The sequence below is a fragment of the Stylophora pistillata genome, chromosome 12, assembly GCF_964205215.1.
Source record: "Stylophora pistillata chromosome 12, jaStyPist1.2, whole genome shotgun sequence".
NCBI lineage: Eukaryota > Metazoa > Cnidaria > Anthozoa > Scleractinia > Pocilloporidae > Stylophora > Stylophora pistillata.
In genome coordinates, this window is record NC_142530.1 from 5860068 (window position 1) to 5884429 (window position 24362).

Sequence of the window (24362 nt, forward strand, 5' to 3'; positions counted from 1 at the left end):
CTCCCTAACACAGCCAAATAATTTTATTTTCTCGAGCTTTCGAAGTTCAAAAGTACTATACAGTACAAAGAAAAGTGGGCTGTTGATTTTCCCGAAATTGGCATGCTACACGTAAAAAATAAAAAAGAATCCTTAACTCTAGCTGGGGATTGTGTACCAAGATTACGATCTTAACCGCGTTCAAAGTCTTGAAGAAAGGTTGGAAGACCTGCACAGCCTTTCCCTGAACCCCGTCCGCACAAACAAACAAACAAACAAACAAACAAACAAGCATTTGTCGAAGTATTGCATTCTATGGCTGATTTATTCCCAAACACAGGTGTTGGGATATCCTAACTCGTATGTTTGGATATAAAATATTTATATGTCGAGCCTAAAAACGAGCCTTGTCGCTATTTTTTGTGAAGCTAATTGAATCACTTGCCGTTTATCGTTGCCGTACAAAACGCTATTCTCGATGATACTGTAAACTACGTTACGTTGTCAAGCAAGGCTAAGAGATATTACACGGCCATTAAAAGATCCATCCATCTCTGGAAAAAGACACAAGAGCATGTTTGGCAAAAACTAATGAATGTAACGTGAAAATATAGTGCCAACACGCTCGAAATACTTAGCGCTAAAAGCTGGAAGGTAACGCTTTTAACGGATCTACGCATGCTAACCCGAGTTGACGTGACGACTTTTCGCAGGGAATGTTTCCTACTGATCACAGGATCGATCGAACCTTTGTCAACTGCCACGCAATGTTTCTTGCTTCTTCAAATTTGTAGACCCACATTGAATTTTCACCTCAGTGAACGATAATCGTCTCAGGAGTTCAAAGATGGTCCTATATTATTATTAGTGATCCTTAGCATGTACTACATTTTACTCAGTAGACTTTACACTGAAGTAAATTGACAATCGGAAATACCTTTGTTTCGTGAGCTAGCGAGAAATAAACAAACTTACTAGTATTGACATGTGTTTGAAATTAGTCGTGCTATAATCGGATACGTGCTCTATGGGTCGTATTCGATTTTGCTGTTCACTTTATCCCGATAAAGAGTACGCTTATTTTCCATGAAAAACACTGAGATTACTCTCTGAACCATAAATTCAAAACTTATATTAACCTGCAAAAGAAATTAAAAGTTTTAGCCACACTGTCGGGCTTTAGTTCCCATCTGTGTGTGTGTGAGTGGGCATGGGTGTGTGTGGGTGTAGATATGTGGGTGTGAAATGAAGACGGTGGTTTAACGAATAGATCACTGGCAATTGCATTATCTTTTTAAACAATATCATCTATAATTTTTTTTTTCGCGTGGAAGACTGTGTGATGATGAATATCTATCGCCAAAGATAGTTACCTTTTCTTGACCTCTCACTCTCCGAAAAGAAAAGAAATAGAGGAATTGCGACAAAATAAGAGAAGAAATTCCAGTCCCCTGCTGAGTTGACGGGAACACTCCTACACAGAACAGCCTGAAATGCCACTGATTAGCCAATTGGAAGGATGCAAGCCTTGCGTACAAAGGACGTTGATGATTAGCAGAATCTGCGGAGTCATCTCATACATTTCAACCTCACGAGTATGCATAAACTATAAGGAGACTATCAATGTAAAGTGGAAAGGAGCTCGATAAAGTCTTTAATCCCACACCCCTTCATCTCACCCGTTTTCAATGGGTACGACAAGAATCATTTTGCCTTTTTTTTTTCTTACATAGCAACACCAGCTTGCTTCCACTTTATATATAGCGCATATTTACATGTGCTGATCAATAGCACCAGAACGCAGACGAACAAATAATCAGCACTTCTAGCAGTTTGTAGAAATGAAATAAACAATTTAAAAAATCGAGTTTCCAGATGGGATTTGGTTGGCTGCATGTGATGCTTTAATGCATGTGATGCTTTAATGTGACAGCGTGATGCTGTTAGTGAGCTTCTATGCGCTAGCTGATGTTTGGCTGTGTAGCCGCGTGATGCGGTTCCAGTCAATACCCACTAATTGACCCTTGCTCACCATAGAGTCTCCTGTAGCTCAGTGGTTAGAGCATCCGACTAGATCACGGAGGGTCGTGGGTTCAAATCCCATCTGGAAACTCGATTTTCTAGCAGTTTGTTAGTCATTTGAACGTTACAATCGCGAGATGAACAAGAAAGAGATTAACCTACAGCCTGTCAGCCAGTAGTTGTCTCGCCTTTTCTGTGAGACAATGTGCATAAACCAATACGATATCCTGTAAGTACATCGTTGTTCACTGAATCACTTTAGCATCATTCAAGATTCCAGATACGTTAAAATACAAAGGGTGAAGAAGGTCGGTTTTACACCCCTTAAAAGCTACACGCTTTACCCTATTCAAGAAAATCATCCCTTCCATTTCCATTAAAAACCATTATTTTACAAAAGAATTTGAATTGTTGACATCCAATTCATTTGGAAAATATCCATAGGGACTGTGTGCGATCTCGGCTTTAGAATGATACTTAAAAGACTTTGTGAGAACACTCCTAAATAAGAGAGCTTAATATCGCCTAAAAGTTTTTGAAGAAATGCAGACCGGCCAGGTTTAAAGGAAAGGAATTAGAAGTCAGCAGAGTCTGTATAGCCAAGTTATCCATTCTGGCTTGGTGAGCATTTATGAACCTCAGGGAGGTTATGCATGCAAAGACAGAGGGGGTTAGGATGAGCAACTTCAGGTGCTTCACCTCTCCCTCTTTAAAAAGCCTAAGGAACTTATGTCACAGTGTATGATTTTAAGTAAGTAACCTTTGAATGTGAAACTACTGATCCGTGGAAAACTCACGTAAGCGGGACTTTGAAATTTTTGTTGAAATACTCCAGGATTAAAATAACTATCAAGTCAACAATCAGATATGATAACAAGAGAGCCGAATTGTCTCGTGTAAGCTCATTTAACGGATTTGGACCATGTTTAAAGGGGAAGTGATAGTCATTTAAAGGGTCTAGTGTTAAGCTCATTAGCTATTGGCGGTGGTTATGAAAACTTCCACAATTCATTTACACAGAGAGTTACCTTCTTCCTGTTTATTTTTTGTTTTGTTCTTTTTGGGTTTTTTTTTGTTTTTTGGTATGTGTATGCGTGTGTGCGTGTATGTGTGTGTATGTGTGTGCGCTTGTCTGGGTATGTGTTTGAGTGTGTGCTGTTGGTATGATAATCAAGTTCATTTAACTTAGCGAATACCCATAAAAACTGTGTACAGCCTTAATTTTGTTACTTTTAACGCTTTGTTAAATGAAGATTTCTATGATTTACTACTACAAATAATTGCCTTCTAGTGACCTTTCTTCTTCTGAAAACAAAATAAAATGAAGAATTACGATCGAGTATGAAAAAACATCAAGTCAACTATCAGATATGATCACGAGAGCTGAATTGTGTCGTGTAAGCTCATTTAACGGATGTAGACCATGTTTAAAAGGGAAGGAATTGATACTCATTTAAAGGGTTTCGTGTTTAACTCGTTAAACTGATATTGTGGTAATAAAAACTTTCACAATTCATTTACACAGATAGTTACCTTCCTCCTGTTTGTTTGCTTTTTTGCTTTGTTTTGTTTTATTTGTTTGTTGGTGTATGTGTGTGTGTGTGTGTGTGTGTGTGTGTGTGGGTGTGCGTGTGTGCGTGCGTGCGTGCGTGCTTTTGGTATGATAATCAAGTTCATTCAAAGCTTAACTTAGCGAATACCCATAAAAACTGTGTATAGCCTTAATTTTGTTACTTTTAACGCTTTGTTAAATGAAGATTTCTATGATTTATTACGACAAATAATTACCTTCTAGTGGCCTTTTTTCCTCTCAAAACAAAATAAAATGAAGAATTACGATCGAGTGTGAAAAAACATCAAGTCAGATATGATAACGAGAGCTGAATTGTCTCGTGTAAGCTCATTGAACGGATGTAGACCATGTTTAAAAGGGAAGGAACTGATACTAACTTAAAGGGTTTCGTGTTTAACTCGTTAAACTGATATTGTGGTAATGAAAACTTTCACAATTCATTTACACAGATAGTTACCTTCCTCCTGTTTGTTTGTTTTTTTGCTTTGTTTTGTTTTAATTGTTTGATGGTGTGTGTGTGTGTGTGTGTGTGTGTGTGTGTGTGTGTATGTGTGTGTGCGTGCGTGCGTGCTTTTGGTATGATAATCAAGTTCATTCAAAGCTTAACTTAGCGAATACCCATAAAAACTGTGTATAGCCTTCATTTTGTTACTTTTAACGCTTTGTTAAATGGAGATTTCTATGATTTATTACTACAAATAATTACCTTCTCGTCGCCTTTTTTCCTCTGAAAACAAAATAAAATGAAGAATTACGATCGAGTATGAAAAAACATCAAGTCAACTATCAGATATGATCACGAGAGCTGAATTGTGTCGTGTAAGCTCATTTAACGGATGTAGACCATGTTTAAAAGGGAAGGAACTGATACTCATTTAAAGGGTTTCGTGTGTAACTCGTTAAACTGACATTGTGCCAATGAAAACTGTTACAATTCATTTAACCAGATAGTTACCTTCCTCCTGTTTGTTTGCTTTTTTGCTTTGTTTTGTTTTATTTGTTTGTTGGTGTGTGTGTGTGTGTGTGCGTGCGTGCGTGCGTGCGTCCTTTTGGTATGATAATCAAGTTCATTCAAAGCTTAACTTAGCGAATACCCATAAAAACTGTGTATAGCCTTCATTTTGTTACTTTTAACGCTTTGTTAAATGAAAATTTCCATGATTTATTACCACAAATTACCTTCTTCTCTGTAGTGTATGCCGGGATATGTGAAGAGAGTATGGAGTCGAAGAGTCAAGGACTGCGGTGTAATCCGGTATAATCCGTTGTTTAAATACGCACATTAAAATTCTACAACTGGCGACGACGATAAACAGGAAATTTTCAGATATATGCAGAGCAAATATGGTCGTGAACATCGAATTTGGAAACATACACCCTTTCGATTGCACAGGGCATCCGACAAGCGTGGGACCTCGTTGGAGACGATGGAAACGTTCTTTTGAGTTTTTTTCTCGAGGCCAAGGGTATCACAAAAGATGCACAAAAACAAGCCTTACTTTTGCATTGCGCTGGACAGGATGTTCAGGACATTTTTGTTACGCTAAGTGACCCTGGACCAACCCCAGAAGAAGAAACTGAGCGACATCAGTTCTGTCAGGCAAAACAGGAAGAGTCCGAGACAACACACCAGTTTGTGACTAGATTTTTCCAGCTTAGCGAGAATTGCACCTTCGGAACATCCAAGGAAGAACAAATCCGCGATCAGTTAATCGATAAATTTCGGTCACATGATCTCCGCAAGAAACTACTCGCTGTCAATGGTAAACTCACACTTGAGAAGGCTAGAGAGTTTGCTAGATCCATGGAAGCTGCCGAAATTCAGGTACGGTCGATTGAAAGCGATTCACGGAGCGGGACTGTAAATTCCTCATCCTCGGAGACCCAGGGGCTTTGATTCGATTTCAAGTTAAGGGCAGTAGAGCCCCTGGCGACATTGTCTTACAAGACTATTTCCAAACGGTCGCAGTCGTTCTGGGATCTGATTGGTGCCAGAAAATCTTTGTGTTTTTCTGCCCAATCAGAGTGAAGTGTCCTTTGAAGTCCTTTCGTGTGTTTTAACACGCACATGTTCCACAAGCTCTGTTGCTCGCTTTGTTTGTTTGGGCCGTGCGACGAAGCTTTGCCCAAGGTGAAAAGTTTCAGTCTCAGCACACAATAGAAGAGAAATCGATCAGATTGTCCGCGAAATCTTACCAGAAATTATACTAAATGCTTTCGAAAGGTATCACAAGAGAACGAGTTTAAAAGTTTGCGAGGTTCGTTTAAAACATGATGGTTGCAAGCATTGATATGTCGCTTTAAACTTTAGATGAGGTGTAAGCCTAAATCTTTCAAGATTTTTTGTATAATTTGCTCTAACTGAAACTTTTCCAATCCCGTGAAGCTATTTCGTCGCACGGGTCACGCAGGTATGTCTAGCAACTGGCGCTTACGCAACTTTTTGTGCACGCCCGGCCAAAATCTAACCTAATCTTCGCTTGAAAAAAAAGAAAAGCTAAACATGGAAACTTTTGTTTATTATATGTGGGTAAATAACCCTGTACTAAGCTGACATTTACAATAAAGCAAGTCCGCCCTTTCCATGCAATATTTCTTGGTCTTTGGTTTTGTTTTCTTCAATGAAAGCAGCATCGATTCCCAATGATCAAAGGTATTTAACTTGGTCTTCAACAATCGACAAAAGAGGTGAAATGAAAATTACTAAGGGACTAGAAGAGAATCCGTGGCCTTTCGAGCTCAAGAATTTGAACACTCAACGCAGCAGTTGAAAGATTAAACTTTCTCCAAACCCCTTCGGGAACTGTCCGAAAACATATCTCCTTTCCACGATGTTCTCGATGATTAGTCTTTGTTCAGATTTTAATTAGCTAACCGGAACCACAGCTAAGCTTTCTTTAAGCGCTTGCTGGAGGTAGTCCACGTACTTTACGTTCTCTGCAACTTTGGCCATATTGTAAAGACTTAACTACAAAGCAACGATTAGAATTTGGCGCCTACAGAAAGCTACGTAAGCGTAAGCGCCAGTTGCTTGGCATACCTGCGTGGCCCGTGCGACGAACTAACTTCACGGGATTGGAAAAGTTTCCGTCACAACAAATTGTACAAAAAATCTAAGAAGATTTAAGCTTACATCTCATCTAACGTTTAAAGCGACAGATCAATGCATGCAGCCATTATGTTTTATACGAAACTCGCAAACTTTTAAACACGTTCTCTTGTGATATCTGCGAAAGTATTCAGTATAATTTCCGGTAAGATTTCGCGGACAATCTGATCGATTTCTCTTGTATTGTGTGCTGAGACTGAAAATTTTCACCTCGGGCAAAGCTTCGTCGCACGGCGCAAACAAACATAGCGAGCAACAGAACTTGTTATATATGTCCGTGTTAAAACACACGAGAGGACACTTCACTCTGATTGGGCAGAAAAACACAAAGATTTTCTGGCACCAATCAGATGGCAGAACGACTGCGACCGTTTGGAACTAGTCTTGTAAGACAATGTACCCAGGGGCTCTTCTGCCCTTAACTTGAAATCGACTCCCAGCCCCTGGGTCTCCGAGGATGTAAATTCCTTAGAGCGGGGACAGTTTGATTCGCCTAAACGTGGAGGAGGACATTGTTATCGGTGTGGACTCGAGGGACATTTTGCAAAGGATCCGGAGTTTAAGGCAAGCCACTTGTATGAAATGTTAAAAAGTGGGGCATTTTGGAAAAGTTTGCAAAACGAAAGAAGAAGATACTAATGGACACAGGAAAGGAAATATACGCCAAGTCACCAAAGATGATGATTTCGCCTTCACCTTACAGTCTAATGGGAGAGACATTCCCACCGTAGACATTGAGCTAGGAGGTGTTCGACTGGTAGGAGTTCTTGTTGACTCTGGCTCCACTTACAATGTTATTAACAGGTTTAAAGGAAAGAGAATTTACAATCAGCAAAGTCTGCAAAGCCAAGTTATCTATGCAAACTTGGTAAGCGTATATAAACCACTAGGAGGCTATCCATGCTAAGAAAGAGGAGGGTAAAGGTGAGTCACTTTCGCCTCTCACTTTTTTAAAAGCCTAAGGGATTGAAGTCACTGAACGTATTTTAATTCGCTAACACTCGAATGCGTAATTTCATGTAAAATGGACTTTGAAACCAAAGTTTGAATAGTTCAAAATTATAATAAAAATTTTGCAGAGAAAATAGATACACCTTTTAAAAGTCAACAGAGTCCCTTGTCGATTTCAAATTCTTGAGCGCATGTCACACATAGGAAAGATACTCATAAAAGAATATTGGTTACGCATAAGGACGATATGCAAACAATAGGTACAGTAAGGGGGCGGTTAGTGGGTTGAGTCACTTAGACCATGCATATCACATCTTCCGTTCTCATAAGTCACTAAGAGCAGTTTATTTCGGCTATATCTATTGCACACAAAACTGGTGTTTCACAAGAAATTTTGCATAGTCTACAATGATAGAGTTACAGATGGAATAGTTGCTAGAAGTAACTAAAGTGATTAGTAAGTAAGCCTAAAATATACCCTCCACATGGGATTTCAGCTGAATAAGAATTTAATTTATGTTATTTCACTCATCAGCTAAGCCTCTGATCATTCTCATGACCAGGGACACAGTTTTCTCCCAAACGGACCGATCTGGATCTGTAAATAACCCGCTTTGTTTAGATTTGTATTAATTATTAGTATAATTTCAGAGCTGAGCAAAGAGTTTCCAGGAATCTGATTGGTCGAGTGGTTCCTTATATGACGCTATATAAACCGCTCCACGCGGTTTATATAAAATGTTAAAATAGAATGTTACTAAATGTTACTAAAACGTTATGATTTTAGAAATTCCTCTGTTGTTCAGCTCTGAAATTATGCTAAAACAATTATTCGCCTCAGGTTCGGTGAATATTGTCGAATAATCCCCTCGACTTCGTCTCGGGAATTATTCGACGATATTCACCTCGCCTTCGGCGAATAATCGTTAAATATTTCTGATGCTGTCACGCAACATACCCTGCAGGTGATAAAGAAGTACTCTATTTGCAGGCAATAAAACAAGGAAATTTCGCACGGAGATTTCACAATGGGCTGTACTGGACATCATATCGGTAAAGGTGCAATTATTGACAGCGCAAGCCCCAAATATGCCTTACTGTAAGGATTTTATTTCGGTCAAGAAAAACAATGAAATTTAAGCAATCGAACGCTCCCAAACAATTTTTACTTCTAGTGATAAAATGAATATTCCAGCAACAGCAATTGCCAAAAATCCTCCGGGACATCCATCAGGATATCATATGGCTAGATGCTGGCTTAGTCGGCGGCGTTACACGCCTCGTTTGAGCCGCACAGAAAGAAAAAACAAGATAACATGACCGACACGTTATAAATGTTTATAACGAGAGATTTTGCGTCCATTGGTTCTTTACTTCCCGTACACCAATTTTCAAACGAAGAATTACCGAAACGATTCGTATCTTACGAGTTTTTTACACTCGTCAGAGATGAGCTCGGAAGCCTTTGAGATTTTGACCGCCCAGCGCAGGACTGGAGCCGTATGAAAAAGACATCGGAAATTGTCAAGATGTTAGTGACCTCTAATACGTAAGTTAGAAAGTAGCTATTCAATTAAGATAAAACTTTCTTTTTTCTAGCTGCCCTTTGCCCCTTGCTCTTCCGAAGGCGTTTTACTTTGCCACTCAATTTACTTCTAGTCCAGGCGTTTATTTGCCGTTAAACCACCCTGGTCAGTGTCTTACTAAGGAATTTGCTGGAGAATAATAGATGGGCACGCGTAGCTATGGAATTTCGCAGAGTGAGTGGGCGATAAGACTCCAGATAAGGTTTTCTTCTGCCCTTAGGAAATTTTGAACGTCACTTTCTGTGAGCGTTACGAATTTTGTCAGTGTTTAAGCAATAACGAAATTTCGACAAGCGACCTAGGCATTAATCAGAACGTTTAGATGCTTCTCTATTCCTGGCCTTCATTTGTCCACGTGTCAGAGTGGCGCGAAAGGTGAGTGACGTGTCAGCAGCTGATTGGCGTTATCAAACACACGAAAAAAATACTGTTATTTTACACGGGCACTGTTGCTGCTTTTCTCAGGGCAGGAAATCTTTGTAAAACACCCCAGTTGATATAATAACATTTTTCATCACTTGACAAAAATAATTTAAAAATTTAACCAGAATGTCCGCCTGAAGCTCTCCCATGTATAAAAACGTTTGTTACTTACCATCATTAGACTTGCTTGCCTCAGTCCCCATATTCTGCTAAATATCTTGAGCCCTAAAATCAGGAATTGGGCAAAACTTGAAGGATAAAATGATGATTGTAAGAGCTATAAATACTGAGAGACGCGATTGACTGTTCTTTGTGAAAAGAGCACCAAATTATAGCAAACATATTGCTTGACTGGAGTCAACTAATGTTACATAACTAAACCAATCTAATCATCTAGGCCCAGTCATATAAAAAGCGGATAACGATATCCAACGGATGAATCGCTGACCAGCGGATAAGTGATAGCAAAACGTATGGCCGGAAGTTATCCATGCACCGAGGGTGTTTTATCCAGTGGATAGTGTTATGCAACCTTCGCACAATCGGAGCCAGACCTAGACAACTAGAACCCAATTTTTACACTATTTTCCCCGTCAACAATATTGTCTCATTTTCAGCGTAGATTTATCTGGAGCTCAATTAAGGCTGGAGCTGTATCCCTAGCAGTCTAACGCTATATATAAGAATAACTTCTATTGGTATATTACTCCGGTGATAAAATAGAGATGTGCGCTCTGTAATATATTCATGTGGTGCTTTGCTACCTAAATATGTATTCTAAATGTTATTTTGTACTTATCCACTTGATAATGGTGACAATGAGAAAATGCAAAGAGACTTTTAAATAGAACACCATCTCATGTCTAATAAATGCACTCAGTGTAAGATACGATCATTTGACATGAATCACGATACTTCCTAAGCTTGTTAATTCTTCCACAAAAGAATGGGGAAAAAAAAGAGATATATCGACTGTCACGCATCGAATACACAATTGAAACAAAGAGATTGACAGTTTCCCCGGGGCGATATCATTGAAGCGTCCATCGATAAACAAACGTTCTTAGTGTTTTCAAATTATGAATTATTTCATTTGTACTGCAACTTAATAACGAAGACCAGTTCCGATCATTCAGCTCTAAGAAACGCAATCTCTCGACGGAAACATGTTGTCAACTTAAATTTCTTTAAGAACTGCCTACCAGGAATTGTGCATATTTGATAACTGAAATGATGCAATGAAAAGCGTACGTCCCGGATAATAAACCCCTAATTACACATTAGCTTATGTGATGTACATGATACAAGAGGTTATAATCTCTTGGCATGAAAACGTCACTGAAAAGCTGTCTTAAAATTAAATTCTACCCAACCCTTTTAACTCTCTAAAGGTATAGCGATGAAAGAAAAAACGGGATAAATGCCCTGAATTATTGAGTTGTTCATTCGCCTGTGATATACTCGCAAAACCTGAACACTTCCATGTTCATTTCTCGTCTCTGCGGCTGAATAATTATTTTCTTCCTATCGTGTGCATGACTGGTGCTTAAAGTGCACCTAAACCCAATAATTTTTGTTCGCTTAATGATATAAGCTTATTTTTTTGGAGTATTTCTGTGCAAAAAATTTCTTATTTGCTCAAATCTTTAATTTTCTGTGCCCAGCGAAAACACGGAAAATCGGCCGCCATCTTGCCCCACGACCTGGTTCTAGCGGGTAATGTGACGTCAAATCGAGAACACGAAAGTCTGCATTTCACTCATTTTTCCTTGTTTGGGAAGGTTGTCGTCGATATTGTCCGAAATATGCCGACTAGGTGTGTTGTATGAGGAATGCATGAAGCGCGATACCCTCTTGCAAATTTCGCACGTTGCTAACTCCTCCTATAACACACTTAGTCTGCATATTTTCGGACAATATCGACTTCATCCTTCCCAAACAAGTGAAAATGTGTGAAATGCAGACTTTCGTGTTCACTATTTGACGTCACATCACAAGATGGCGGCCAATTTTCCATATTTTGACTGGGCACAGAAAATTGAAAATTTGAGCAAATAATAAAATTTTTGCACAGAAATACTCCAAAAAATTCGCTTATTTCGTTAAGCGAAAAAAGCTTTTTTGGGTTTAGGTGCACTTTAACTTGCACCGTGCACTGAAAACTATAAATGTTAAAATCAAAATACTCTTCATAATCCAAGAACATCCCATGTTGGTGTCACATCTCGTATTATACCGTGTGCAAGCTAAAACGGCGGACAGTTATGTTGTGCGATTCAGACTCTATAAGAGTTTAAGCACTTCTATGATTAATTTTGGAGCGTTTTTATGATTCCGGCATCCTTTCCTTAGAGTGAATTTAGTTTATAAGGTCATCTTCGAAATTATAGACTGAGAGCCATTCATTGCGGAAAAATCTTAATCGAACGAACTAGCCGGGAAGTTTAATGGCAGAAACGTTCCTTGCGAGGTATTTTGTGCATCACATTAAACATGAAGTTTTAAATCACATAAAATTATAATAATTTAACATTGTGTCGTTATCTGACTGGTTTTTGAACTTAATTCTTTGAAGTATTAGATACGTTCGAGGGAGGCAACACCATACACTGTCCTGAATGAAAAACATTCATCAGATAGTAGAGATAACTTCGCCACAGCCGAGCATCAAGCTGATGCGAAGTTACGAACAAAAGTTGATTTGGTTTTAAAATGTTTCAAAGTAAACATTAAGACGCTTCAAGATTCTAAATCACCGAAACCAATTCTACTTGTATTGAGTTACTTTATCACAATCAACTCATCATCTTTTCTCGTTACAGCCTTTCCAATATTATCATCATTGGACTAAATACTTCAAGATGGCGAAATAAGGGAGAAAACAATTTGCCCTCGTCACCAGATTCCTTTACGTTATGGAGAAGTAAAAAAAGGTGATGACATCACTAATGTTGCCACTTTAGATTTCAGCCTTAGCAGGGGGTACTAATGATTTTCACAATCGGGGCTAGACCTAGACAACTAGAACCCACTCTTTACACGATTGTCCTCATCAACGATATTGTGTCATTTTCAGCATATGTTCATCTGGAGCTTAATTAAGGCTAGAATATTGTATCCCTAGCAGTATAACGCTATATTTAAGACTGAATAACTTCTATTAGTATAATTACTGCGGTGATAATAGAGATATGGACTCAGTAAAATATTCACGTTCTCCTTTGCTGCCTAAATATGCATTCTAAATGTTGTTTTGTACTTACCCATTCGACAATGGTGTGAATGAGAAAATACAACGAGACATAAATCGAACGCCATCTCATGTCTAATAAATGCAGTCAGTGTACGATAAGATAATTTGACAAGAACCACGATGCAGTTCCTAACCTTACTAATTCTTCAACAGAAGAAGGAAAGTAAGGCATATCGACCACCACGCATCAAATACACAGTTCAATCAGTAAATAAAAAAAATTTCCATTTTCCCCGGGGCGATATCATTGAAGCGTCCGTCTTTCAATCAAAAAATAAATTCCCTTAGTGCTTTCAAATTATAAATTATTATGTTTGCAATGCAACTTCATAACGAGGACCAATTCAAGTCATTCAGTTCTTAAAAAAAGCAATTTCTTAGCGAAAACATGTTGTTAGCTTAAATTTCTTTAACAACTGCTTACCAGGAATTATGCATATTTGGTAACTGAAATGATGCAATAAAAAGCGGAGGTCACGGTAAAAACCCTGATTACACTTTAGCTTATCTGATTTGCATGAAACAAGAGATTTTAATCTCTTGGCATGAAAACGTTACTGAAAAGCTGTTTCGAAATGAAACTCTGCCCTACGCTTTTAACTCTCTAAAGGTACAGCGATGAAAGAAAAAATGGGATATATGCCCTGAGTTATTGAGTTGTTCCTTCGCTTGTGATATACTCGCAAAACCTGAACACTTCCATGTTCATTTCTCATCTCTGCGGCTAAATAATTATTTTTCTTCCTATCATGTGCATGGTTGGTACATAACTTGCACCATGCACTGAAAACTATAAATGCTAAAATCAAAATCATGACTCTTCGAATTCATAATGCAAGATCATCCCATGTTTATGTCACATCTCGTAATATACAGTGTGCAAGCTGAAACGGCGGACAGTTGTGTTGTGGGATTCACACTCTTTAAGAGTTAAAGCACTTTTATGATTAATTTTGGAGCGTTTTCATGATTCCGGCATTCTTTCATTAGAGTGAATTTAGTTTATAAGGTCATTTTCGAAATTATAGACTGAGAGCCATTCATTGCGGAAAAATCTGAATCTAACGAACTAGCCGGGAAGTTTAGTAACAGAAACGCTCCTTGCGGGGTATTTTGTGCATCCCATTAAATATGAATTTTTAAGTCACATGAAATTATAATAATTAAACATTGTGTCGTTATATGACTGGTTTTTGAACTTAGTTCTTTGAAGTATTAGATAAGTTCGAGGGAGGCAACACCATATACTGTCCTGAATGAAAAACATTCATCAGATAGTGGAGGTAACTTCGCCACAGCCGTGCATCAAGCTGATGCGAAGTTACAAACAAAAGTCGCTTTGGTTTTAACATGTTTCAGATTGAAGTGTACATTAAGACGCTTCAAGGTACTAAATCATCGAAGTCAATTCTACTTGTATTGAGCTACTTTATCACAGTTAACTCGTCTTACCTTGGTACAACCTTTCCAATATTTCCAACGCTGGACCAAATACTCCAAGATGGCGAAATAAGGGAGAAAACAATTTGCCCTCGTCACCAGATTCCTTTAAGTTGTGGAGAAGAAAAAAAAAACATGATGACGTCACTAATGTTGCCACTTTAGGTTTTAGCCTTAGCAGGGGTTACAAATAATTTTTCTAAGCCCTTTTATTTGTTGATTATAAAATGAGAGAAGGAAACAACTGTTATTTGCTTTCAGTAAATAGTGCTTTGAAGAACTAAAGAAAAGCTTGTTCTTGTGCTTGGAGAATTTTACTTGTTTAAACCGATCTAGATTTTGTCGTAATTGCTGTCTTATACAGTAGATCTTTTGCCCATTTATTTAATCAGTGTGTCTGAAAGATCACAAACCTCACTTTGGCGACTTCAGTAGGTCGTGAGAATTCATAAATCGCCAGAACTCGTGTCTTGTTGTTGTAGATATGTCCTCTGACTAAGTATAAAATAATCTGCGTCGATCAAATCGCATGATCCCCGCAACTCTATACAATGGGCTTGAGATCGTTAAGGAGATGTTAGTCCAGGACGTTTTAGCAATTCTACTTTTGCGCAGACTTAATTATCTATTTGATGAAAAATTTGATCTTTTAACATCCCGCGTTGTTTATCAGCCGGTAAACCGATAGAAAGTGTGGTTTATCGCTTAAATAAACAGACGAGGTCCGCACAGCATGGGTCTAACGAGGAATCACCCCAGTTCACTTGGTCATGACCATCAGTTACCTCAATTCATCTTGCTTAGCTAGGCTAGAACCACTCACTTACCAATCAGCGTATTCATTCCATTTACTTTTGGAAGCTTCTGCCAACTATTTAAACTATTGCTAAATAAGAAATATTTTGGTCGTTTGTTTTTGCTTGGATTTCAATTCACGGACTTGGTTATATTTGAATGAAATTAGAGAGATTAAGCACCACGTATTTTTTTTTTTCGCGAACGGCAGAGAGGGTCACTTGACCTGACATTTCCCGCGTTTGCCGTTTGCCGGCCGCTGTTTCTACTCGAGGAGGACATTTTTCCCGTTTGTAGGGAACACATAAACGTGAGTATTTGCAGCCCATTTTTACCAACTATTTCTACATTTTGATCGCTTGCTTTTATAGCTAAGCTTCGTTTATCATCTTACTTCTATATGACCTGCTTGTAAAGCTAATAGAGTTAAAACTCAGGCGGAATATACATTACTTCTTTGTATCCATTATTTCTAGTCGCAGTGAATGGCGACCGAGAACATTTGTTCTACCGTGTCGTCGGGAAGCTTAAACAGACGAACATCGCGGACGGAACGGCAAACGACAAACGGCTAGCCGACGTTCAGCGTTCGCCGTTTTCGCGGTGCTTAATCTAACTATTCATATAAAATGATGACTTTTCAAATTTAATTTTTGATCGGAGGCTTTTAGAGAACGACTCTGGGGGATTTCTACGCTTATTTCATTATTGTACTGCTAAGCACGATCAATGAATGTAAAGAACACCGATAAAATAACTTATTAATTGAAGTTGACACCTTATTGTAACAAGCGAACTCGAAAGAAAACGCACTGTCACGTGTTTTGTAAACAGCTAAAATCTAGCATTGTCATTTGTCTAAACAATTCGATAAATACGATAAAGGTGACATAACCATTATTGATCAAACTACATATGCAACCCAGTATGATCAGTCAATAAATTATCTTGTTAAAGAACAAGGGAGATTGTACTAAGAAAAAAAAAAAGGAGATATACGGGACCTGACTATTCTCAAGTGCAAAACTGTAATAAAATTAACGACAAGATAAATAGATAAGAAAAAAAATTAAAAAAAAAAAAAAAAAAACAGAAAAAGTAAACAAAAGACACGGGGATGAACTTCCATCGGAACAAAAAACCCGCGGGAAACACGATCCTCGACGCCGAGCGTAACGTTTAAAATGGCTGCGAGAGTTAGAGCTTGATGAAAAAGAGTACTGACGTTTGAAGATGATTTTGAAAATGTAAGCTTACTTGGACAGAATTTCCGTCAATCAAATCTTCTCTCAAACAAAGCCTCATTCCTAAGGGACAATCTATTTCTGCGCTACTCGCATGATAAGTTTGGGGTTATACGCCAATCTTACCGTTTAGTTAATAGACTTTACCATGAGCGAGAGGCCAGAGAAAATGTAATACAAACAGTGCTAGGATTTCCCCACAGCCGCATAGTATTGTAAAACAATTTATTGCCTTCACCACTGTTTTATTTTTTTATTCAAGAACTGAATGCATAATGAAGTATGAGTTGTAGAGAAATAAAACCAACCAGTTTTACACTAAAATTTAAATATAGAGGCAAGACCGATACAACGTAGATAAGTAAATTTTAAGACGGAGCACTATAAACCTAACTCTAAATCTAAACCTACTACAGCGGCAGAACACTTCATTTCCTCGCTCCTAACCACTCTGCTCACGACATGGAGCTAATCGCCATCGAAAAAGTGTTTTCCAAGAGAGACTCGATACGTAAGGCCAGGGAAGCTCTTTTAATTTCAAGAGGCAACACTTTTTATCCAGATGGCCCTAGCGCTCGCGAAGAAATGTATTAGTTTCTAGTTATTTATCCTATTTACCTTACTTCATTTCTATTTTTGCTCACCATTTCTATTTTTGCTCACTATTTCTATATTTATTGTTATCTCATAGTCAATCAAATTAGTTTTACATATTTCCGCTGTTACATCATACACCTATCTACGAAGCATCACCCCAATTCTCTATTAATTCCCACTGCACCTGAAGAAGGCAGGTTTGGCCAGCCGAAATATAGTGCTCCGTCTTAAAATTTACTTATCTACGTTGTGTCGGTCTTGCCTCTATATCTATATTTCATATTTGTTATTTTGAGCCGATCAGATCATCGCAGATCCAACGTACAAGAGTAGGAGTATCGTCCACGGCTGCCTGCTGAACATTTCACAGTTATTTTGGATCCCATCCGTAGATCTTCAGTCAGATCCGATTCTACCTACTATTTTTAACTTCAACATGGGCATCGACATCGCCTCGTGGAGAATTTGCATTGGTGTCTTTCTTCCTAGTACCCTACAACCGCTTATCTCTAACAAAATCTCATCAACTAAAGCCGCCAAGGACACATCATACCGACATTCTCTATTTTTACTTTTACCTTCATTGGCTTTACTGTTCCTGTCTCTCACTATCTGCATGGACATTGAATCTAACCCTGGGCCTCCTACCGTTACGCCAGTACATCTGATTACAGCAACACCTACCACGTCTACAATAAACTATTTATACGCGCCTCTTCAACGCTACTAAAAGAATACAACTTAAACTTACTCGTTACAAGCATCACCTACTGAACTACACCTTCTACAAAGCCAACAATTATGTTCCTAAATCACTTTATCCCAGCTTACCACCACTTCACACGGATAACCAAAAGTTTCATCGCAGATGGAGACATATTTCACATCGTGCTGCCTACCGACATCTCAAGTTACTTATCACCGAATGCAAAAACAAGATCAACAAACTCAACAAGGAACTTTCAAACCACATGGAACTCTTACGAGACTCTTGTTCACCGGATATGTTCTTGTTTTATTCAGCTAAACTTAATTCTATGGCCCGGTCCCTCGAGTCTCTGCTTGCCAAAAGACGTGACAAAAAGAATGCTCCTATCTGCCGCTCCATTAGCCACAATAGCTCTAAAGGTAAAGACCAAGTCCTCTCTAACTTTATTCATAACGACACATCATCTGATAATAAACGTTACATTGATAACTCTACTAACCCACCCACCACCAGCCCCAAACATAAACGCTATCGCCGCAAAACTAAGCCTCTTGGCTTCCACCTAGACCATTCTTCTGTTATTAATCTATCTCGTTTTTCCCTTACAACCGACGAGACATCTGTTCTTTCACGCGGATTTACATTCTGCCTGACACCTCGACATATCAACACGCCGGAAGTTTCAGCAGACATTTACGATTTTTTAAGACGCATGCGACTAACTGAATATTTTTTCAACGAGAACTGTGACAACTCCAACACTAACAAAAATGACACCCATTTGCACAACAAAAGCACTTGGAACCCCCACATGACCGAGAACGAGCCCTTGACACCTTTCTTAATGCTGTTAAACTTGACATAACCACCTGGAAACCTAAAACTATGCGGGACAATCTCACTCCTACAGATCGACAAGCCATACGCTCACTTAAGGAACGTAAAGACATAATTATAAAACCCGCCGACAAAGGTTCTGGTATTGTTGTTATGGACACAGCCTGGTACATCGATGAATGCAACAGACAACTTTCTGACACTATATTTTATAAACGCTTGACAAACGACATCACTGCTGATATACAAAAACGTGTTACCTTTTTTACGTTAACAAGATGCATAACGACCAAATCATCAACGAAACAACAAAACAATACCTCTTACAGACTGACGTAAGACCAAGACGATTTTACATCTTACCCAAAATACACAAACTCGGTAATCCAGGACGCCCTATTGTCTCATCCAATAGCCACCCCACTGAACGGATATCCCAGTTTGTTGACCACTACCGCCAACCACTCGTTCACAAACTACCATCTTATATCAAAGACACCAATGACGTCCTCAACAAACTGTTTTACATTGGTAATTTTCCCCCTCATTCTTTACTAGTTACACTTGATGTTTCATCCCTCTACACCAATATCCCACATGACGAAGGTATTAATGTCTGTGACCATTTTCTATGTACCTCCCCCAATAACCCTATTCCTACCGTCACACTTTGTGACCTCATTCGTATGGTTCTTATCATGAACAATTTTACTTTTAATGATGCTCATTACCTCCAAGTTCACGGCACAGCCATCGGTACCAAAATAGCCCCTTCTTTCGCTAACCTTTTCCCGGGTCTTTTCGAAGCTAACGCTTTGAAAAATGCCCCATGTAAACCCCACACTTGGTTTAGATACATCGACGATACCTTTATGGTCTGGACCGAAGGTTTAGATAACCTAAAAATTTTCGTCCATTATCTTAACAATATCCACCCCACCATCAAATTCACCAGCTCACACTATTCCACTAATGTGGCTTTCTTTGACGTAAGTGTCTCTTTAACCACCGACGGTAATATCTCCACTGACCTCTACACCAAACCCACAGACAAACACATGTATCTATTGTACTCAGCTTGCAATCCATTACATACCAAAAAAGCCATTCCGTTCAGTCTAGCACTTCGCCTACGACGTATCTGTTCTACAGATAAAGCTTTTGAGATTCGCGCCGCTCAACTTACCTCATACCTTCTCAAACGAGGTTACAGCCATAAATTCGTCACCAAACAAGTACAACGCGCCGCTGACATCTCCCGCACACTCACCTTACAAACTAGAGACGTAAAAAAACCTAACCGTATTCCATTTATAACTACTTTTAATCCGTCGCTTCCTCACATCTCAAACATCATCAAAAAACACTGGCATCTACTGCAGTCTTCTAACCGCTGCAAAAAAGCTTCTCCTCAGCTGCCAGTTGTCGCCTTCAGATGCTCCCCCAACCTTCGCGACACATTGGTTACAGCCAAACTCCCCTCTAATTCTACCACTTCCCATCCTCAACTCCCCCCCGGCTCTTTCTGTTGTGGTAGAAACTGCGTTACTTGCCCCTACATCTCTGACGGTCTTACTAACTATACCTTTTTTTCTACCGGCGAAACACGTCCCATTAAGTCTCACTTGACCTGTGACAAAAAAAACCTCATCTACTTAATTCAGTGTAACCGCTGTAACTTACAATACATAGGAGAAACTTAACGACGTTTAAAAGACCGTTTCAATGAACACCGCCTTACCATTGATAAACCTAACTCTAAATCTAAACCTACTACAGCGGCAGAACACTTCATTTCCTCTCCTAACCACTCTGCTCACGACATGGAGCTAATCGCCATCGAAAAAATATTTTCCAAGAGAGACTCGATACGCAAGGCCAGGGAAGCTCTTTTAATTTCAAGAGGCAACACTATTTATCCAGATGGCCTTAACGCTCGCGAAGAAATGTATTAGTTTCTAGTTATTTATCCTATTTACCTTACTTCATTTCTATTTTTGCTCGCCATTTCTATTTTTCCTCACTATTTCTATTTTTATTGTTATCTCATAGTCAATCAAATTAGTTTTACATATTTGCGCTGTTACATCATACACCTATCTACGAAGCATCACCCCAATTCTCTGTTAATTCCCACTGCACCTGAAGAAGGCAGGTTTGGCCAGCCGAAATATAGTGCTCCGTCTTAAAATTTACTTATCTACGTTGTATCGGTCTTGCCTCTATATTTATATTTCATATTCGTTATTTTGGGCCGATCAGATCATCGCTGATCCAACGTACAAGAAAGAGTAGGAGTATCGTCCACGGTTGCCTGCTGAACATTTCACTAAAATTTAACAAATATTTTCGAACGTATTTAATCAGTCGTAGCATACTAGAAACAATAAGCTAAAGGATGAGATTCAAAAAATAAAAAAATAAAAATTTTCAAAGAAACAATGCTTTGAACCTTAGCGAAAGAGCTGCACCTCAACGTTATTACTTGGCAAAGCATCTATTCTGATACACAGAACATATCAATAAGGATGTGGCCATCGTTTTCTCGCATTTTGTATCGTTCAAGATATATTTCTTTTTTTTTTCAGACATACACGAAATTATTCGCAAGATGTCATATGATTCAACATCTTCTAATGGCGATTAATCAACTTATGCTCGTATTAGTCGCCGATACTTTAAAAAGTAAGAAAGGAGCCCTAAGTAAATAATATTTATTGGATTACCTTACGGGTGTAGAATTTAATTTGCACTTAATGGGACAACTCATTGCTTCAAACCGATGCACGCGTCCCTTCCAAAACCTCAAGTACTATTAAAAATTGTTTCTATGACCTAGTAAGCGGTTTGAACTGAGGTGCATGGACCGCAATCACGTTACAACGTTTTGTTACATTCAGTGTGGCGACTCCGTTAAAACCACAGAAATGCAATGATTGCCGTGTGAAGTATCCATCAAAGCTGTGTCTTGTTCCTGATTGCTAGGTAAGTAAGTTATTGGTGCGTCAGGTACTCAGGTACATGGATCCAACAAATGTATATTTATGACTGCAACTGATGCGCGGATGAGCTTCTCGAATAAAGAAAGGTCTGAAAAAAAGGAGATTTACTGAGTAGTTTGAAGTTCAATATCATGAACACCAGTTTAACCATCATACTTGACTTCTTCATTGTCAAAGTGCCTTATTTCCATGTGAACTGTGTCGTTTGAGATCGTCGAATATCATTCTATACAGACACGCCTCTGTAGACCCGTGAGGTAAGAAACCTCTGAGTCATTGCAATTGTGAGTAAAGTGAACACAGATACAAAATGTAAATGACGAGTTCTACTTTCCATCAAAAAGCTTTATTTCCTAGTATGACAGATGATATAGAATCAGTTGTAGCGATATTTAAGTGTTTCTAATTTTGTAAACCTCAGTTTTATTTTAGGCGGGGGATTAATGAACTTCAATGGCATATGTTTGAAAAAGGTAGCATCCAGAAAGTCACGTTTAAAAAGTTAATAACTAGAAATTAAGTTCTTCAACTGAAAATTGCATTTTTCCGTAGAGGAATTCAAATAAAGCTAGAATTCATAATTACAGCAGTTTTCTATTCAATTTTTTTCCATGATCTGTTTGTTAGTTTCAATTATTGCCTACAACGTAAATGGTTTTGTCTCTTAAGTTACAATATATTATATTCCGCAATAGAACTTTTTTGGGAGCAATGCTCGGAAATAAAGGCATTTCATCACTAAGCTAAGTTCGTAAGCTCAAATGACTGGATAAATCTCATCAGCCAATTAAAATGCGAACGATCTTCACCAGAGTCCGCGAAAAAAATTAACAGCTTTATAAAGTTCAAACACAAAAAGGTTGACGCATATTAACTGCGCACGTGTTCGAGTCAAACGATAACAAGAGTTTGATAGATGCATGCAGCTTCTGGACAAAAATACATATCTTCGAGTAAAAATCCCAATTCTTGTGAACGATTTAAATGTGAAGGTTTCCTTTTATACAAAAAGAAAAAAATTATGTCAAAACACGACCTACTTTTAAAACCTAAAATCCTACATTAAGAGGATTTAATTGGTACATTCGTGCATCTGATGAAAATCAAAATTGGAAAAATGGAAAACTTTGCCATCCAGTCAGGGTTGAAAATGTTATTCTATGATGTTTTTTGTTTTGGGATTCTATGCCATAAGTTCCAAGCAATATTCTTTATGTATCATTTTTAAACCATAAGAAGAATGACGAAAGAGGAGTTTTACTTCAAAACTGAGTGACTTGCACTGGTTTTTCTCCTAAAAAGCGCGCATATACCTCTAGTCTGGAAATGTGTTACTCAAGGGCAGTCCATGCCTGAATACATAGAGCATTGTAAGCTCTTTAGGAGTGTGGTCAAGCTCAAAGAAGTTTCATGTGTAATCGCAGAGCTCAATAAGCTGAACAAGGCTATTGAAAAGTTTCTTTGTGTTTTTCATTAATTTTTTTTTTCATTTATAGTTTATAAAATGATTTCAAGCCAAGCAACTTGTATTAAACAAGTACGGGTGTATTTGGTAAGAATTATAACCGAAAGAAAATGAGCCAGAAGGCCCTCAAGAGCCTATTTATCTCAAACTGTCTCAGGAATAACTTGATTACTACGATATGTTTAACTTTTGAACCAAATATCAACTCTGATCGACTAGGGATTCCGAGCGGCCATTAATTATGTTCGTTGATATTTCCGCAAGTGCATCAGTATGTTATTTACTGAATAAATAATAAAATATTTTTGTCATAGTCTGTTTGCTCTTACTTGAATACCAAATTGTTCTTCTCTGTAACAGCCTGAAGAAACGTCAGGAGTTATTACTTAAGTCGTGGCCTAAGAAAAAATATTATTTTGTGTCATGACTTTGGGCTCTGAGCCACACCACTGATAGTGCGTGGGAAGGGGGGGGGGAAGGGGGGGGAGAAAGTGGAATGAGGTGAAATGGGAAGCTTGGGTTGATACACAAATCAGGACTTTTGTTTTTTACATTTCTAACGTTAGAATTAGTAGCTTGGCACACATTGGGGTGCGGAAATTTTTTGTCATCGTCGGTGCGGTGCATTTTCGAACAAAATCTTGATAAGCTAGGATACAAAAAAAGGTCTCCCCCTTCGAAGCAACTAAGAATCTATAGAGCATTTGATTTCACATCAAATGTTGTCACTACTGGAAATTCTGTTTCCTCAACACCCGTAGAGAGCCGCAATGTTTTGCTTGTTCTAGAGGTAAACTTAGCTATTTAAGGTTACCTGGTCTATGACAGTTATTTTTTCACCATGACTTATTCGCGGGCTTGTTACATAATTTGAAGGGAAAGAAACTCCAGTTTGCGAATTCGAATTCCATGCAACTTGTAACAAAAAATATGATATTTTTTCACCAGCCTTGGTTTGGTTGGATATCTTCGGGTGGGTAATAACATCCATAACTCATTACGATACATGGATAGTTTTAAGAAAAGCTGAGCGTCGCAGGACAAATTCATTAGGATAAATATGAAAAAACTTTTCCATCATTTAACAGTAGGAATGATAGCCATGTCAACGACTAGCCTCGGTCTTATACATATTTCAAAATAATTTGCCGGCTACAATAAGCGGTGCTTTGTTTGAGCTACGTTGCTACCTTATTGGGAATTTTTCCATGCCATGCACTGGATGCTTATTAAAGATAGAAAAGCCATCGTAATGCACGATTTCATTTTCGTTTTATTGTGGATTCGGTAAACTGCATTCCTCTCTTGATCGCTGCTACATTGACGTGGTTTCATTCAATTTTTATTTTATATTTGTGAAACTGCATTTTTCTCTGG

The 24362-nt window shown here is 38.4% G+C and overlaps 1 protein-coding gene and 1 pseudogene across 2 annotated transcripts in view; one reads left to right on the plus strand and one right to left on the minus strand.

Moving 5' to 3' along the window:
* Positions 1-24362, minus strand: part of LOC148718519 (uncharacterized) — a 677830-nt gene that overhangs the window by 536927 nt on the left and 116541 nt on the right. The window contains exons 1-3 of one of the 2 annotated variants that reach the window (XM_088740224.1): positions 14349-14438; positions 9816-9868; positions 4281-4301 (exon numbers count right to left, since the gene is read on the minus strand). In XM_088740224.1, coding sequence (XP_088596350.1) covers positions 4281-4301; positions 9816-9846 — 52 coding nt within the window. In that variant the 5' untranslated portion in view covers positions 9847-9868; positions 14349-14438. Of the gene's footprint in view, positions 1-4280; positions 4302-9815; positions 9869-14348; positions 14439-24362 lie in introns of those variants that run through there. The other variant, XM_088740223.1, reaches the window with a different exon arrangement.
* On the plus strand, positions 17264-18546 carry LOC148718536 (uncharacterized; annotated as a pseudogene).